The sequence below is a fragment of the Tupaia chinensis genome, unplaced genomic scaffold (genome assembly GCF_000334495.1).
Source record: "Tupaia chinensis unplaced genomic scaffold, TupChi_1.0 Scaffold000074_1, whole genome shotgun sequence".
Lineage (NCBI taxonomy): Eukaryota > Metazoa > Chordata > Mammalia > Scandentia > Tupaiidae > Tupaia > Tupaia belangeri.
The window spans coordinates 5055950-5072881 of NW_006159534.1; the positions used below are offsets into that span (position 1 = coordinate 5055950).

A 16932-nucleotide genomic window follows, 5' to 3' on the forward strand; every position below is an offset into this window, starting at 1 on the left:
AACCTGATAAGTTGATATATCTAATTTTTTTTTGGAGAGGTTTTTGGTATAGGGTGCCTGCACTTGACAGACAGAGAGACAGAAAGTGAGAAATCACCCCGCAGGGGGGATGGCCACGCCGCAGTCCCTTCTCCTCCATTCTCCTCTCAGGATCTTGGGCACGCTCACACGCGCTCGGCATGAGTTTTAAGCTACAGGGTCCAGGACTCGAACCTCGTTCGACTACATGGGAGTCCAGCAACATAGCCATTACGCTAACTGCTAGCCCCCTGATAAGTGGGAAATTTTTGATATGAAAAATTTGTTGATATAAATGGAGAGCAAATTAGAAAGTATAGCAGAATAACAAAAACTTTAATCTTGAAGATTCTTATCATTGATTCTAAAATTTTTGGAAGATAGAGATCACAACATTTTAAAAAAGATAATATTCAAGGATTATTTGGTCATAAGAGTTGTTTATTAATCTATAAGGGAAGTCTTTGAGAAAAATAGAGGTAATAGTCATTTTTGGGAATGGAGCCATTAAAGGTTTCAGAACCAAATACAGTAGTGGTGGTGCAGTTGTAACTGAAACAACACTGGAAATTGAAAGGTCCTGGGTTCATGTTCCACGCCCTCCTGACAGTCTGCCTAGCACAAATGGGTCAGGTCAGGTCAGCCAAGAGAGCCTAGGCGTTGTTGGGGGATACCTGTCTCTGTCTCCTTCAAGCAAGAAATAAAGTATTGGGACAGGGGCTTGTCCTTGAATATTAGTCATATTCTATGAGGAATACAGAGAATTTGGCATAAGTTCTCTATGAGCTGTACTAATTAAGACATTCCAAAATATCCTATTTTTTGCAGACAAATTGCAACCTGATTTGTGGTGACGAATATGGTCCAGAAACAAGGATAAGCATGGCTCAGTTAAATGAAAAGGAAACTCCTTTTGAACTTATTGAAGCTCTGCTTAAGTACATTGAAACTCTTAATGTTCCTGGAGCTGTGTTGGTGTTTTTGCCCGGCTGGAATTTGATTTATACTATGCAGAAGCATTTGGAAATGAATCCACACTTTGGTACGCATCCATTAATTCTTACATATTTGAGAGTAAATATTCGTGTTTTGCCCATGCCTTGTCCCACATGTTAAAATACTGAATTTAGTGGTATCTCTGCTTTGGCGGAAATATGCATTGTTTTAAACCAACTCCTAATTTTAGTCCATAAACTTTCTGTATTATAGGAAGCCATAGGTACCAGATTCTACCTCTGCATTCTCAGATTCCTCGAGAGGAGCAACGCAAAGTTTTTGATCCCGTACCGGTCGGGGTAACCAAGGTAAATGTTAAACATTTTAGTGTTGGAGTTGGTGGTAATACAGATGCTAAACAAGTGTTGGAGCCTTCAAAGACATGTCCCCCTAAAAAAAGAGTAACTCATCTAAGTTGAGGAGAAATGTAAGTCTTTTCTTCCTGAGCTTGTTAGGTTTTTCATTATTTGACAGGTGAATGGTCTTTTTAAATTAAGATTTCTATAATTTTTTTGCACACAATTTTGTTACACAGGCAAACCATTCCATTCGTGTATACCATACAATTATTTCCTGAAGTGAAATTTTCCTTGTATCTTTCTTTTCTTTCTTTATTTGCAGGTCATTTTGTCCACAAACATTGCTGAAACAAGCATTACCATAAATGATGTCGTTTATGTCATTGATTCGTGCAAGTAAGTTCTCAAGGAAACTTTTTTTTGCCTATTCTGGAAATAAAAGCCAGAAGCTCATCAATTAATAGAATCTAAACCTCCCTCTTTTTAAACTCCTGTGGTTTTTTTAGTTTTTGTTTTGCTATAGGAAACTTGTCCTTTCTGGAGAGATTAAGGAAAGGGAGAAGTCACTTACCAAGAGTGATGGCCATACCACAGTCCCTTCTTCTTTTCCCTCTTGGGATTCTGTCTACTCACTAATGAGGCCAATGTGATTTTCAAGCCACCAGGTGCAGGATTCAGACCATGGTAGACCATGGGGTAATCTACCACCTTAACTACCATACCACCTACTGGCCCCACACTACGGTGTTGTTATACATTCAAAATAATAGAAATAATAGAAACAGACAGTGAGAGGGAAAGTTAGAAATCAACCTTGTCTTCCAGGGGGATGGCCATACTACAATCTGTTCTCCATTCTCCTGGGTTTTGAAGGCATGCATGTACCCAGCATGATTTTGAAGTCACTGGGTCTGGAACTTGAATCTCTGTCGGCCATGTGGGTGTCCAGCGATAAAACTGCTATTCCATCTGCTGGCCTTTAGAGTTATTTTCAGTGTAGTTCATCACAAGTCAGTTATGGTAGAAAATATGAAAGCTTTGCTGTCATTTCCTGATTTTCACTGTTCTTACAGCTTCCTAGTTAGTTAGGTCATTTCTTAAAGGATGTTTCTGTTGACCAGTCTCACACAGTAAGTTGCTATTTGGTATATAAAGACCTGTACTCAGGACCTGAAAGATGTTACCGGAAAGATATTCCTTTAAGAATTAAATAATTTCACTTGGTATGAGATGAGCTTTGAGGATTCTGTGTGGTGATAAAGTAATTAAATATTAATTGATTTTCAGAGGACATTAAATTTAAAACTTGGTTATATGTTGGCTGACTTGTGTCCTGTTTTCTACATATGATCCCTCAGTCTATACTAGTAATTAGAAACAATTTGTCAATTTCCATTTTAGAGATTGGTGAATAGCATTCTGTGCTGATCCTAGTCATTTAGTAGCAGATGCCTTTGTGTAACTTTTAAGGAATCCAGGGAAAGGAACTGCAGTGGTACCACTTGATAAAATGTATAACCTTTGATCATAGATACCCTGAACGTTAATGGGAAATTTTGGAATAGAGAGAGTGCTTAAATAATTGGCACTTAATGGCATATGCCAAATTCTGTTTAAATCCTTTACGTTTATTGCTTTAGTGTTTACATAAATATCCTATAATGTAGGTAGTCGCAGTATATTAGTCACAGAAAGGTTATGCACCCCTTGCCAAGGCAATCAAGCCAGTGGCACAAGTATGTTACATTACCTTGTAGTACGTTTACAGTTGATCTCTACTTATTTTTGCTGTTAACAAATGTGAAGAGACATCAGAAAGTTTGTGGAAAGTTGAATTAAAAGTACAGGCTTATTTTGTCACAATTTTTTTAAATTTAGGTTAATTTTTCATCATACATTTTCATGAAACTTTTGAAGAATCTTAGTAGATACCATAAGTGGGCACAGCTAGTTGAATATTATCCAACTTTAGTTGTTAGTATGTACAAGTCTTACATTTAACCACTTTTTTATTTAGGCAGAAAGTGAAACTGTTTACTGCGCACAATAATATGACCAACTATGCTACAGTGTGGGCATCTAAAACTAACCTTGAGCAGCGGAAAGGGCGAGCTGGCCGTGTGCGGCCAGGATTCTGTTTTCACCTCTGTAGCCGAGCTCGTTTTGAAAGGTAAGAGCTATAATTTTTTGTGTTTCTTTCTTTGTGTGTGTGTGTGTGTGTGTGTGTGTGTGTGTCTGTTGAGAACAGTTTTAATTTTTTTCACGTTTAAAGAAATTACTATTCTAGCGAGAGTGAGGTTCAGCACTCAAACACCTTCAGCCATGTGGGAATCCCATGCCTCACCACTGCGCCACCTGCTGGCTTCTTATTTTAATTTTGAAAATTTTTTGGTTTTGTTGCCAGCAGGCACATGCACTTGAGAATGAGAGCTTTACTCAGTGGGGCGTAGGCATGCTATGATTCTTTTCTTAAAATCACATCAGGATTTGGAACCAACAGGAATGTGCGCTATCATGTTTTTTAAGCATCAGCGACTGAGATATAAACCACAGTTGAGCATGCAGGATATGGTTCCTGGTGCACAGTGCACACTATATGACCAGCCCGAAACTAATTCTTTAACGAATATTGAAGATGGTTTTCTTTTCTTTTGTTTTTTGCATTTATGTTCATTGGAGGATGTCAGAAAGTAAGTGGTCACCTTCCAGGAAAGATGGCCATGCCACAATCCCTTCTACCCAGTCTCTTGTTAGGATTTTGGACATGTATTCACAAGGGTCCAGTGTGTTGTTTAAGCCACTTACTGGGTCTGGGACTAACCATGAAATTGGCTATGTGGGATCCAGTGCCTTAAATGCCTCAGTACCTCCTGGCCTTGAAGGATTTTTTAAATTGCTTTAGGACATGTGCACTGGCAACGAAAGAAAAGGAGACAAGACTTTTCTCCCTCAGAGGGCACAGTCAAGTTCTTTACTATTTTTTCTATACTCCCGAGCTGGATCTGGAAACAAGTGGTTGACCATGTGGGATCAACCTCACTTAACCATAGGGCAGTTCATGATTTTTTTTTAAAAGCCGTTTATACATTTCTTTTTTAATATGGAGTTACTTTCTTATTGTCACCTATTCCAGCCTTGCAATGAACTTAATGAATTTAGCACATAAATGTTTTCAGTGGATTATATTGGATAAAGCTTATCTTGGATTATGGTGTTGGTAAAAAAAGAGAAACCAAAAGTTGCTGGTGTTGGCAATTTGATAGGGTTTATCTGATAATTATCATCTTACTAGAGAGAAGTATGTGAATATTGTTTTGGCTCCACTTAGTTTTATTACTTTGAGATTCCTGGTGTTTGTGGAGGGGTGAAAGTTTCAAAAAATATAAGTTAAAATTATACCTTTTTATTTTATTGGTGTGTGTTTCTTTCATTGTAATTGTACCAGTTGTCTTTCATAATCCTCATCTTGTGCCTGAGAAATAGAGAACATTAGGATAGGAAGACTGTAGCTCCTCCCTGCCCCAATTAATTATTATTTATTTTTTCATTTGACTTGAGATAGATGGAGAAACAAAGTGTGAAAGCAGACCACCAGGTTGAGCTCCAATGGTGGTGGGCCATGTGAGAATTTAGTACCTTAACTATCACGCCATTTGCTGGCCCCAAGGAGACTATAGCTTAGAGGAGTTTTGCTAAGACTGTATCCGCCCTGAGACTGAAATCTTTGTCTCTTAGTCTACTACATGCCCTTTTCGGGAATTTGTCCATGGGATCTATTGGAAGAAATGTCCCTTTCTCTCTAAATTATAAACTTAAGATATGTAGGTAGTCATATGTTTCCAAAGATCCCTATAGTACATATTAGATTTAATTAATTGATTATATAGAGTGTATGGCGTTTTTTGTGTGTATGTATCACAAAATACTGTGGAACAGACTGATTTTGTTTTGGTCAAAACATACATGATATGTTGAAAAAAAATCATACATTGTTCTTATAGTAGTAACATTTCTTGATAATTGTAAGTATAGGTTTACTTGGGAGATTGGCTATAACATTTGGAAGACACTACTTTTTGAACATTAGATTTTCCTTTGAACTGAAGAATAAGTACCTACTCTTTAACATCTTACAGTAAAGATACCTACTAATTAATAATCGCATGATTTGGTATTAGCATGGGAATTTAAAAAACCTTCTCTAGGGTACAGTTATACCCGCTGTATTTTTGTAAACTTGACAGTATGGGAATCACCCGTAAATGGTTGCCATGAATCTTTATCATAAATAGCTTATAGGGATTATGACCATCTGAATTAAACATTTGTTCTGATACATTTATTATCTTAAACATTTACATTTGAGACTTTTATTTCCTCAGTTTCCCAAGGAGGCTAGTAATACCTAACCCATAGGACTGGTGTGAGAATAAAATTAATTACTGTGACATACTTTAAAAAAAAAAAAAGCCAAAAACAACAAAATAAAAAAAACCCAGTTGTTGGCACATACTAAGTTCTTAGTGAATTTTTAGGTTTTTATTTTCAGGGAGGGAAAGTAAAAAAATCATCCACACTGGAGGGGGGATGACTGACTCTACACCACAGTCCCTTTTCTATTCTCTCATCATTTTGGACACACACACATACCCATCAGCATTTTTTCATGCTACCAGGGCTAAGACTCAAACTCTGGTGTGTGGGAGTCCAGCACCTGAACTACCACCTGAAATGCTGGTCCCCGCAGTGAATGGTTTCATTGGTAAATCTTAGTGATTATCTACAAGATCTTAGTGGCACTAAGAGCATGTGTAGGAGCAATGTTGGGAATGGGAATGTGGATAAATGTTAATATCACCCACCACTATCTCCTACAAGAAGTCTTGATGTTTAGTGCATGTTTATTAGGCAAGTCTGGAAAACATAGGTGGAGTTTAATAATAGCTAAAGCAAATTAGGATTAGGGTGATTATTCTCATGGCCTTGTACTCCCTAGCTAAAAGTGCCATGGAGTTCAAAAGGTAATGTCAGAAATTAATAACCAGCTTTAATCTTAACCAAAATTATGTTTGTAGTGCATGATAGAAATTTCTGTGGCAATTGTGATAGCTTTGTCTTCCTGATTATTCTTATGTAAAGATTGTATTAATTTTTACATGCACAATATGGGTGGTTACTTTATGACCGTTTTTCTCTTAGACTTGAAACCCATATGACACCAGAGATGTTCCGGACACCATTGCACGAAATTGCTTTGAGCATAAAACTTCTCCGTCTGGGAGGAATTGGCCAGTTTCTGGCTAAGGCAATTGAACCTCCCCCTTTGGATGCTGTGATTGAAGCAGAGCACACTCTTCGAGGTACATAAAAATGCCTACTTACGACAGATATTTGTTAATGCCATTTTTCTTGTCCTGCCTTTTCTTGTTACTTAGGAATAGGGGAAGGAATAGGGGGAGTGCCAAGGAAAAGGCAGAATGTCACCTTTTAATCAGCAATTCAGAATCAAATTATGAATTACTCGTGGTATCTAATTTATATGCATTTCCTAGAATGTTTGTTTTCTTATAGAAGCAGTGTAGTATAATTAGAAAAAGATAAGAGCTTTGAAGGCAGATCAATCTGAATTTGCTTTTGAAACTAGTACTCAGTTCTTTGAACTTAAGACTTTTCTTTTGATTTCATTTTCCTAAAATCAACAAATGGATGTTAGACTTATTATGTGTAGGTACTTAAAATGCTCTTTTTTTTGTGTATGTGTTCGGAGAGGTTTTTGGTATAGTGCTCATGCACTCGTCAGAAAGAGAGACAGAAAGTGAGAAATGACTCCCCTCCCTCCAGGGTTTATGGCCACAGCACAATCCCTTTTACTCCATTCTCTTGGGATCTTAGGCACGCATGCACACTCACTCAGCATGAGTTTAAGCAACCAGGTCCTGGCCTCGAACTGCGGTCAACTACACGGGAGTCCAGCAACATAGCCATTATGCCAACTGCTGGTCCCGGTTTTACTCTGTTTATGAGAGAACAGAATTGATGTGTACATGGTGTATGCAGTTGACTTAATAGTGATGAAATCTTCAGTACTCTAACCTACATCGACAAAGAAATTTTTCATTTTAATAGGTCATAGGGGTGTTTGTTAATATTTATGCTCACAAAGACATATTTTCCCACAGAGCTTGATGCATTAGATGCCAATGATGAATTGACTCCTCTGGGAAGAATCCTGGCTAAACTCCCCATTGAGCCCCGTCTTGGCAAAATGATGATAATGGGATGTATTTTCTAGTAAGTGCTGTGTTTCATTGCTAATAGTTTAGTGACAGAACAGTTTAGAATCTCCTCTGCCCATGACAGCGAGCTGATGTAGAAGGAAAAAAATGTGAAAAACTAAATGTTCTAAATGAGGGGAAGTGGCATGTCTGGCTACCGAGAGAAGTATGAAATTAGAAAAAACAGTTTTGGTAGATGGGTAACTAGGGGGTAAAAGGGCAGGGCCCTGATTTCTCAAAAGAGAAGGGCAGTTCCACTTAGCTTAATATAGTCATGCCTTGAAAAGAGTATCATTAGGGAGATTACCTTAAAATAATGGGAGATTGATTTGCTAAGATAGGATAAAGAGGAATGTAAAACTATTATCTGGTAATAATTCATGGTAAATATGTAGCCAATGATACTATTAATATTAGCATTCATGTTTTTTTGTTTTTATTTTTTCCCCCCATTTTGCATCTGGTAAAAAGAGCTGTGAAGTTCTCAGTTATAGCAGTTTCAGCATTAATAAAAACAGTATCATTAATAAAAGCCAGCAGACTCTGAACCACAGTTGTTGTACTGCTCAAATTACTGACAACTGTCTTGCACTCTAGTCTGAAACTAACTTTTATGTATGTTTCAGTGTGGGAGATGCCGTCTGTACCATCTCTGCTGCTACCTGCTTTCCAGAGCCTTTCATCAGTGAAGGAAAACGGTTGGGCTATGTTCATCGTAATTTTGCTGGAACCAGATTTTCTGATCATGTTGCCCTTTTATCAGTATTCCAAGCCTGGGATGATGCTAGGTATGGTTTTAAAAGAGAATTACTTTAAGATTTGGGTGAACTGCCCCTGATGTCTAATCTGTTTCTAGTTCTCTGACTTGTGAGAATGATCATACCAATTTATTTTAGAATGGGTGGAGAAGAGGCAGAAATTCGTTTCTGTGAACACAAAAGACTCAATATGGCTACTCTACGAATGACTTGGGAAGCCAAAGTTCAGCTCAAAGAGATACTGATTAATTCTGGATTTCCAGAAGGTAACATTGCCTACATTCTTAATATATTTGCTGTGCTGTTTGTGTAGTACATGTTCGTTAACATCATTGTATATTTTAGCTTCAAACTGTTAGACTATACTTTTTTCTGTTACCAGCTATTTAATTTTTTTTCAGAATTAATTTTAATCATTCATTTATTTTTTAATTTTACCAGAAGGATAGAGAGAGAGAAAGTGAGAAAGCAAGCCACCAGGTCCAGGATTTGAACCGTGGTCAGGCATGTGGGAGTGTCCAGCACCTTAATCACCTTGCCACCTGCTGGTCTCCACTATCTAATTTTTAAAATGTGGTTATAACAGTATTTCATGTTAATGCAGTCTTTTAAATAAAGCAAATGTTTATAGAGTGATATTAATAATTGCAATGTAGTATGCAGATGATTAATGTTAAAACTTCAAGGATATACTGTAGATGTGTATTTTTAATTGGTTTAACTTATTTTTTAAGCTTACCTATTTTCCCCATTGGAAAACGAGACAAGTGGTGGGAGGTTGGTACAGAAGGGATCACCACTAACAGGGTCCTCATACCACAGTCTACTGCCAGCCTCAGCTCCACTGTGCTCTGGGAGATCCTGGGTGTGAATGTTCTTTTACCATGTGGGTCCAGTTGGCATTATTATTGGTGCCACCACCTGGCCCCTCAGTAGCTTTAATTCAAACTTTGGCTTTATAGATGATTATAATACCTTTATCCTCTTCGAAACAAAAATAATAATCCCACTTTGTTTCTTGACATGAAGTTGGAATTCTAGTTACTGTTGATGCCAATACGGTTTTTGTTATTATTGATCAAGTTAAGAGAGGATTATTTCCTAAAATTTTGAGGATTGGAATGTGAAATGAGAAATGGGACCTGTTTTGCTAAGATACAGAAACTAGTTGAGCCAGGTAGTAAATTTAGAAAATTATTATCAAAATAAATGGTTGTCCCTTCCCTTTGTAAATTGTTGTTAGGCTTTCCAGTCTGATTATGTATATCTAAATACTTTGGGTGAAAGCATCATCCTTTGTTCCAGTGGGTCTCTTAGATTTCACTATATCTTTTTTTATTAATAAAAGTAGTAGCTATTGTGATCTGATTAGTCTAGCTCTTACTCTGACAATAGATGACTGATTAAGATTATACCTTTTTAAGTAACCTACTCAAGATAATGTTAAAATTAAATACGATAAGCGACTGCAAACTTTTTTTTGAGAGGTTTTTGCTATGGGGCTCGTGCGCTTTACAGAAAGACAGATAAACAGAAAGTGAGAAATCACCCCCCGAGGGGTGGACACGCCACAATCCATCTTTCTCTTGGGATTTTTGACAGGCTTGTACATGCACGCGCCTGGTGTGAGTTCAAGCCACCGGGTTTGGGACTCGAACCATGGTCAACTACATGGGAGTCTAGGAACATAGCCATTACACCATCTGCTGGTTCCCTGCAGCTACAAACAATTTAACTTATTGTGGTGGAGACTCGGCAACATTTCTCCTTGAACTTAATTTGGGTACTAGGGTTCTGAGAAGAAAGTACTATATAGTAGGTTGTTAGAAAAGGGGGTTAGGAAGGAGTCAGTACTTCTTACTGTTATAGTTTGCATGTAATAGTGTTAGCTGGTGTTTGATTCTTTTTCTTTTTTTGTTTAAACCCCATTCCTTTTAACAGATTGTCTATTGACACAAGTGTTTACTAATACTGGACCAGACAATAACTTGGATGTTGTTATCTCTCTTCTGGCCTTTGGTGTTTACCCCAACGTGTGCTACCATAAGGAAAAGAGAAAGATTCTCACTACTGAAGGGCGTAATGCACTTATCCACAAATCATCTATTAATTGTCCTTTTAGTAGCCAGGACATGAAATATCCATCTCCCTTCTTTGTATTTGGTGAAAAGGTAAGAAAAGAGTTTTTAAAGTTGGCATGAAAATCCAAATTGTTTTTGTCATTGGAAAAATGAGTTTTGATTTCCAAACTATAGTTTATTCTCATTACATGACAGTATTTGATATTTTAAATGTAAATCATTTCCTTTATTTCTCCATCCACAGATTCGAACCCGAGCCATCTCTGCTAAAGGCATGACCTTAGTCACTCCTCTACAGTTGCTTCTCTTTGCCTCCAAGAAAGTCCAATCTGATGGGCAGCTTGTGCTTGTAGATGACTGGTATGAATTTTTAGATGTCAAGTCCTAACTAATGTCTTAGAATTGAGTTGTGAAATTCATCTGCTAGTCTGACTTAATCTGTTAAACAAATGTGGTTAAGTTTGATGGCTCTAGTAAGGGCTTTATAATCCTTCATTGGGTAGTAGTAAATCATGGTAGTAGTGTATTTTGTAACTTAGACTCTTAAATTAACTATACCAATAAAACCAAATGCATTGATCATGTGAGCCTCATCTACCACTATAAACATTGTCACTGGATTTAAAATATAATGAGAGCTTGGTACTTCCTTGATATACTCCATATATTCAGTTGTTAGAAAAGCAATGATAAGAGGTTTTCTCTATGCAGAAATGTGTCATGATTTCTCTGACAACTCAATACCTTGATCAGGGACTAGAAAAAACACTTGGTATAAACACAATAGAGCTTAATGGACCATGACTAGGCTCAACCATGTTATTTTAAACTCCAACATTGGACTCTTGTTTCATTACTCTTTTTGGAGCTGAGAGATATATATTGTTAGCAATATTTGGCTTGATAGATTGATCATTTAAAATCCCTGCTAACAGCTGTGAAGTTATTGCAGATTGTACTCTTCATACATGCTATGTTTGCCTGAAACTACAGTGATACAGTAATGCAGACTACTTGTACTTATTGAGAAGTTAACATATATTCCATGGATTGTCCTGTGTGATATTGAGAGTGCGTAACCTTTTTTTTTTAGGATCAGACTGCAAATATCTCATGAAGCTGCTGCATGCATTACTGCTCTCCGGGCTTCCATGGAGGCTCTGGTCGTTGAAGTAACCAAACAACCTGGTATCATAAGTCAGTTGGACCCAGCAAATGAACGTATGTTGAACATGATCCGTCAAATCTCTAGGCCCTCAGCTGCTGGAATCAACCTTATGACTAGCAGTGGTCGGTGAGTACCTTCTGAACTTCTTTGAGCCAAGCAAACAATAGCCAACACAGTCAGGAATATTATTAATACTTTTGTTTCTCTGTTTTTAATCTGTTCTCTGTATCCAGTGAATGTTAGCGAGATAAAGGAATTTTGTTATTTTTCAAAAATTATTTAATTTATTCAGTAAAAATTTAGTTTAATTCCATTTGTTGCAATTATTATTTAAGTTGACCAGATAGAGAAAGGGAAAGTGAGAAAGCTTGCTGCCAGGTCCAGGACTTGAACTTAGGTTGACCATGTGAGAATCTAGCACCCTTACCACCACGCCACCTGCTGGCCCCTAGGAAGAGATTTCAAAAGTGATCTGCTGTCCAGTGGGCTACATAACAGCCTAGGTGGTCTTTTTACAGTCCAAAGAAAACGATATTGAGGGCTTAAATTGCCTCTTACTCAAATAAAAAGTATTTAAGAGTTTATCTCTGTGAAGTAGAAGTTTAGATAACTTTTTTGAGAAGAAGATTTTTTTTTTGAATTATTATTTATTGGGACCAGTGGGTGATGTGGTTAAGGCCCCACATGGTTGAACACGGTTCGAATCCTAGACCTGGTGGCTTGCTTTGTCATTTTCCTTCTCTTTCTGTGTATCTTTCTCTGGTCAAATTAAATGAATGAATAAATACATATTATTAATTAATTTAAAAGTAATTATTAATTGTATTCATTCAATTCTTAAAATTAATTTAAATATAATTTTTAAATTAACTTAAAGCAATTCTTTTTTTTTTTTTTTTAATTTGAATAGAGAGAGAAAGCAAGCCACCAGGTTGAGACTTGAACCATGGTTGGCCTTGTGGGAGTGTCAGGTTTTTGCTATAGGACGCAGGTGCTTGCCAGACATTTTAAAATCCTCTCCCCAAATTAGAGAATACAGTAATACTGTTATTAATACTTAAACATATATACTTTTTTCCCCCTCCTTATCCGAAATGGTCCTTTAATCTCCTTACCCAAGGATCGCATACTACATTTCATTGCAAACTTTTTTTTTTGGGAGAGATTTTTGCTGTAGGATTCGTGTGATGAGAGAGAGAGAGAGAGAGCACGTGAGCGAACGAGAAATCACCTCTCATGGCGCTGGCCACACTGCAATCCCTTCTCTCAGGATCTTGGGCATGCATGCACACGTGCCCGAGTGAGTTAAAGCCACCACGTCTGAGACTCAAACCATGGTTGACTACGTGGGAGTCCGTAGACATAGCCATTTCGCCAACTGCTGGTCCCAGTGCATTTCATTATAAACTTTAAGAATGCTAATATGGTAGAATTGTTACATACATTGTGGGATTGTTTTCTTTTTTATTTAAAACTGTTTTAATTTTTAGGCTAACAGAGACTCAGTGCTTAATATGTGCCAGTCTCTGTGTCTAGTTTTTTTTTTTTTTTTTTTTTGAGAGGTTTTTGCTATAGGGCGTGTACACTCGCCAGACAGAGACAAGACGAAAATCACTCCCTTAGTGGGGATGGTCACGCCACAATCCCTTCTCCTCCATTCTCCTCTCGGTATCTTGGGCACGCATGCACACGTGCCCAGTGTGAGTTTAAGCTACTGGGTCCGGGACTTGAACCGTGGTTGACTACGTGGGAGTCCAGCGACATAGCCATTACGCTAACTTCTGGTTCCCATTGTGTCTTCATAGTAATTCATTTTATTTGATCTTCCTGGAAGGTATGGTAATTATCTCCTTTAATACAAATAAGTAGACACAGGCAAGCCCCAATTACAGTAGTAATAGCAGTATTAGAACCCTGGCAACATGACTCCTGAAACCATGTTGTAATGCTATACTGCGATCTTCTCAGCCGTTCAAATGTATAGAAGAATTCCTGACTATAGCAGTCTTTGAAAACAACTAGGAAGTGTCATAGGTAAATATTAATGAAGGTTTTTTTTTTCTTTAAAGATTGCTATAGGGCGTGTGTGCTCGCCAGACAGACATAGAGACAGAAAGCGAGAAATCACCCCCCAGGGGGGATGGTCACGCCGCAGTCCATTCTCCTCTCAGGATCTTGGGCACGCACGCACACGCGCCTGGCCTGAGTTTTAAGCCACTGGGTCCGTGACGTGAACTGCAGTTGACTATGTGGCAGTCCAGCAACATAGCCATTACGCTAACTGCTGGTTCCCATGTATTCTTGGTTATTTAGCACAAGAGAGATTATGTTCAGTAGGGTGGCTTCACATACCTGCTTCTATAAGGGAAGAATTTCCAGGAACTAGAAAGTATGCAGTAAATACAAAGAGTTTTAAGTTTTGTTAGGGTAGTCTTTGTTGCAGTCTGTGGAAGAATTTACAGACTCAGAGAATGCTGATAGATAAAAAATTTGATAGCTTTCTAAGATAGGAAAGAGCTGGGTACAGAGTGTTTTATTAGCCCTTTAGGGTGGTGGCCAAGTTTTTATCCTGACTTGAAAGGAGAGGTTATAGTTGGGTAATTAGAGGATCTTGGGATGGAACATCTGTTGGTCCTTGGGTTGTTTCATTTTCTCATCTGGCTGCTGTAGTCTGCCATGCATTCTGTACTTAGTTTTTGGTGTCAACTGTGGAGAGTGTCTGAAGGCAAGAACTTTGTAGGCAGTAAAAATAATAGTCCGGCATCTGTGATCAAGTCAAAGGACCAACTAATTTAGGAAGAAAAAGGAGGAGAAACAATAAAGAATTTGGGATTTTTAAACGTGCCTTTCCAATTAAAATATCTAAGGTACTGATGAGATGCATTGAATTAACCCTACATCATGGAGATACCGAGTCATCCCCTTTATAATCCCTAGATTCTAGGGACACATCTGACACTTTTAGGATGTATGAACATGACAATGACCCAAATTACAATAATGAAAATCGAAATGTCGGGCAGTAACTGTATTAGACAGGTTTCTAGTGAATTCAGTGAGAATCGGTGATAGAAAAAATGGCAGAGCAGGGGACCAGACAGTGGTGAAACTGTAAAACATGACACTGAGTCTGACTATATAGGAAGTTTAAGCTTTGTGTCTGTACAACGAAGTTCCATGTTTGTCTGATGACCTGTCTTGAGTATACCGGGGGCATTTAGGCCAATGATCTGGGTTTGATTGCGGCTGGTGAGTGGATTGCAGTGCCAGGACCCTGTTGGCATATTTTCAGATGTCCCTAAATGTATACATTTAGTGTGCTCAAGTGATGGTTTTGTGCCTTTCCTAGGTATGGAGATGGTCCACGCCCTCCCAAGATGGCCCGATATGACAACGGAGGTGGCTATAGAAGGGGAGGTTATGGTGGTGGAGGTTATGGCAGTAGCTATAACAGTGGAGGCTATGGAAGTGGTGGAGGCTTTGGAGGAGGCGGAGGCTTTAGAGGAAACCGAGACTTCGGAGGAAACCGAGACTTCGGAGGAGGCCGAGACTTCGGAGGAGGCCGAGACTTCGGAGGAAATCGAGACTTCGGAGGAGGCCGAGACTTCGGAGGAGGCCGAGACTTCGGTGGAGGCCGAGACTTCGGTGGAGGCCAAGACTTCGGAGGAAACCGAGACTTCGGAGGAAACCGAGATTTCGGAGGAGGCAGAGATTTCGGAGGAGGCAGAGATTTTGGAGGAGGCAGAGACTTCGGAGGAGGCGGAAACTTTGGAGGGGGTGGAGGCTTTGGAGGTTTTGGAGGGGGTGGAGGCTTTGGAGGTGGCGGAGGCAGCGGAGGCTTCGGAGGCAGCGGAGGCTTTGGAGGTGGCCCCAACTGGGGAGGTGGTGGTGGAGGCTTTAGAGGAGGTCCCAGAGGTGGCTTTAGAGGTGGTTCTGGAGGAGACTTCAGAGGGTCTAGTGGAGGGGGCTTCCAGCGAGGGGGATTCCAGCGAGGAGGTGGCTATGGTGGTGGCTACTTCGGACAAGGAAGAGGGGGTGGTGGCTATTAAAGCTTGGTTGTTTTCAGTGTTCAGGTATAGACAGTTTAAAAAAAAAGCATGCTATGTGTTTCCCAAAATGTTTATTTGCCACCAAGAAGTAAACCAATTTTTCCGCCCATTCTGTGGTTCGTTGTAGTTTAAGCAAACAAGCGTATAGATGCATTAGTGATTTTGTTTATTTTATGTAAAAATGATCTATTATAAAAGTACCACAGTTTGTATTTTTTGTTTAAGGAGTAAAGATTAGCCTTTAAAATTAACTTGATATTTTCTCGGCTTTTGTTTAATACAATAGAAAATAAAATGTTAACTGACTATTGGCTACGTAGTTGATGTCAATCTCACACATTAGGTTACTGTTTAAAAAGTATACCAAGTGATGTTACAGTTTGTAAGTTAGAATAGCCTTGGAATCGTGTTTCTACTCTTAAAGTAAATACCAGCCAGTGAACAAGTCACATGAACTCTGTAACTGAAATTAAACAGGATCTAGGGCCAACCTTTTTGGTTTCCTCCCAAACTTTGTCTTTGAAAAATCTGAAAAAGTGAGGTCAACATTGTGTTTTTCTTTTCTTTTTTGTTTTTAAGTTTTCATTTAACTGTATATACATTTGTTTAGTTAAATTTGACCAGAGAGAAAGTGAGAAAGCAAGCCGCAAGGTCTGGGATTCAAACCGCAGTTGACCATGTGGGAATCCAGCACTTTTAACCACCACAGCACCTGCTGGCCCTGGTCAACATTGTTTTAAAGCTAATTTCCAATGTAAAAGTGAAAGGTAATATATACATAAAGTTTAGGATTTAGGGCCAGGGGAATGGGGATACACAATGTTTCTTATGAAAGATATTAAGATAATTTGTTTTAGTGGTGATGTTTTTCTTTTCTTTTGGGTGAGGGAGTGGCCAGGGAGAGATTTTTGCCATTGGGCACAGGCAGAAACAAAAAGTGAGAAATCACCCCATGGTGTTGGGAGGGGGTGGCCACACCACAATTCCTTCTCTATTCTGGGATTTGGGGCATGCACATGCACCCAGTGTGAGTTTTAAGCCACTGAATGAGTTCAGCCATGAGTCCAGTGATGTAATCACTACTACTTGGTTGTCCCCATAATAGAGGTGTTTCTACATACAAATGTAAATTTGTTTCCTCAAATTCCCATTTGAGAGAAAATAACAGTGGACAGAGCAAGGCTTTGTGTTAGATGTGGGTATCTTAATTCTGTTTGCCAAATGGATGATCTTGGGCAGGGTATTGTCTTAGCGTCTGTCTCAATTCTACATAAGAACTTTAGATCAC

General features: G+C 38.7%; 1 protein-coding gene across 2 annotated transcripts in view; it reads left to right on the plus strand.

Annotated features, from left to right (window-relative positions):
- DHX9 (DExH-box helicase 9) overlaps positions 1-15950 on the plus strand; it is a 55467-nt gene extending 39517 nt beyond the window's left edge. For both annotated transcript variants that reach the window (XM_006142340.3, XM_006142341.3), the window contains 12 exons: positions 847-1060; positions 1228-1322; positions 1636-1709; positions 3331-3483; positions 6513-6673; positions 7493-7604; positions 8215-8376; positions 8485-8612; positions 10288-10517; positions 10672-10787; positions 11521-11721; positions 14945-15950. In XM_006142340.3, the coding sequence (XP_006142402.1) occupies positions 847-1060; positions 1228-1322; positions 1636-1709; positions 3331-3483; positions 6513-6673; positions 7493-7604; positions 8215-8376; positions 8485-8612; positions 10288-10517; positions 10672-10787; positions 11521-11721; positions 14945-15644 (2346 nt within the window). In that variant the 3' untranslated portion in view covers positions 15645-15950. The remainder of the gene's footprint in view (positions 1-846; positions 1061-1227; positions 1323-1635; positions 1710-3330; positions 3484-6512; positions 6674-7492; positions 7605-8214; positions 8377-8484; positions 8613-10287; positions 10518-10671; positions 10788-11520; positions 11722-14944) is intronic.
- The last annotated feature ends 982 nt before the right edge of the window (positions 15951-16932 follow it).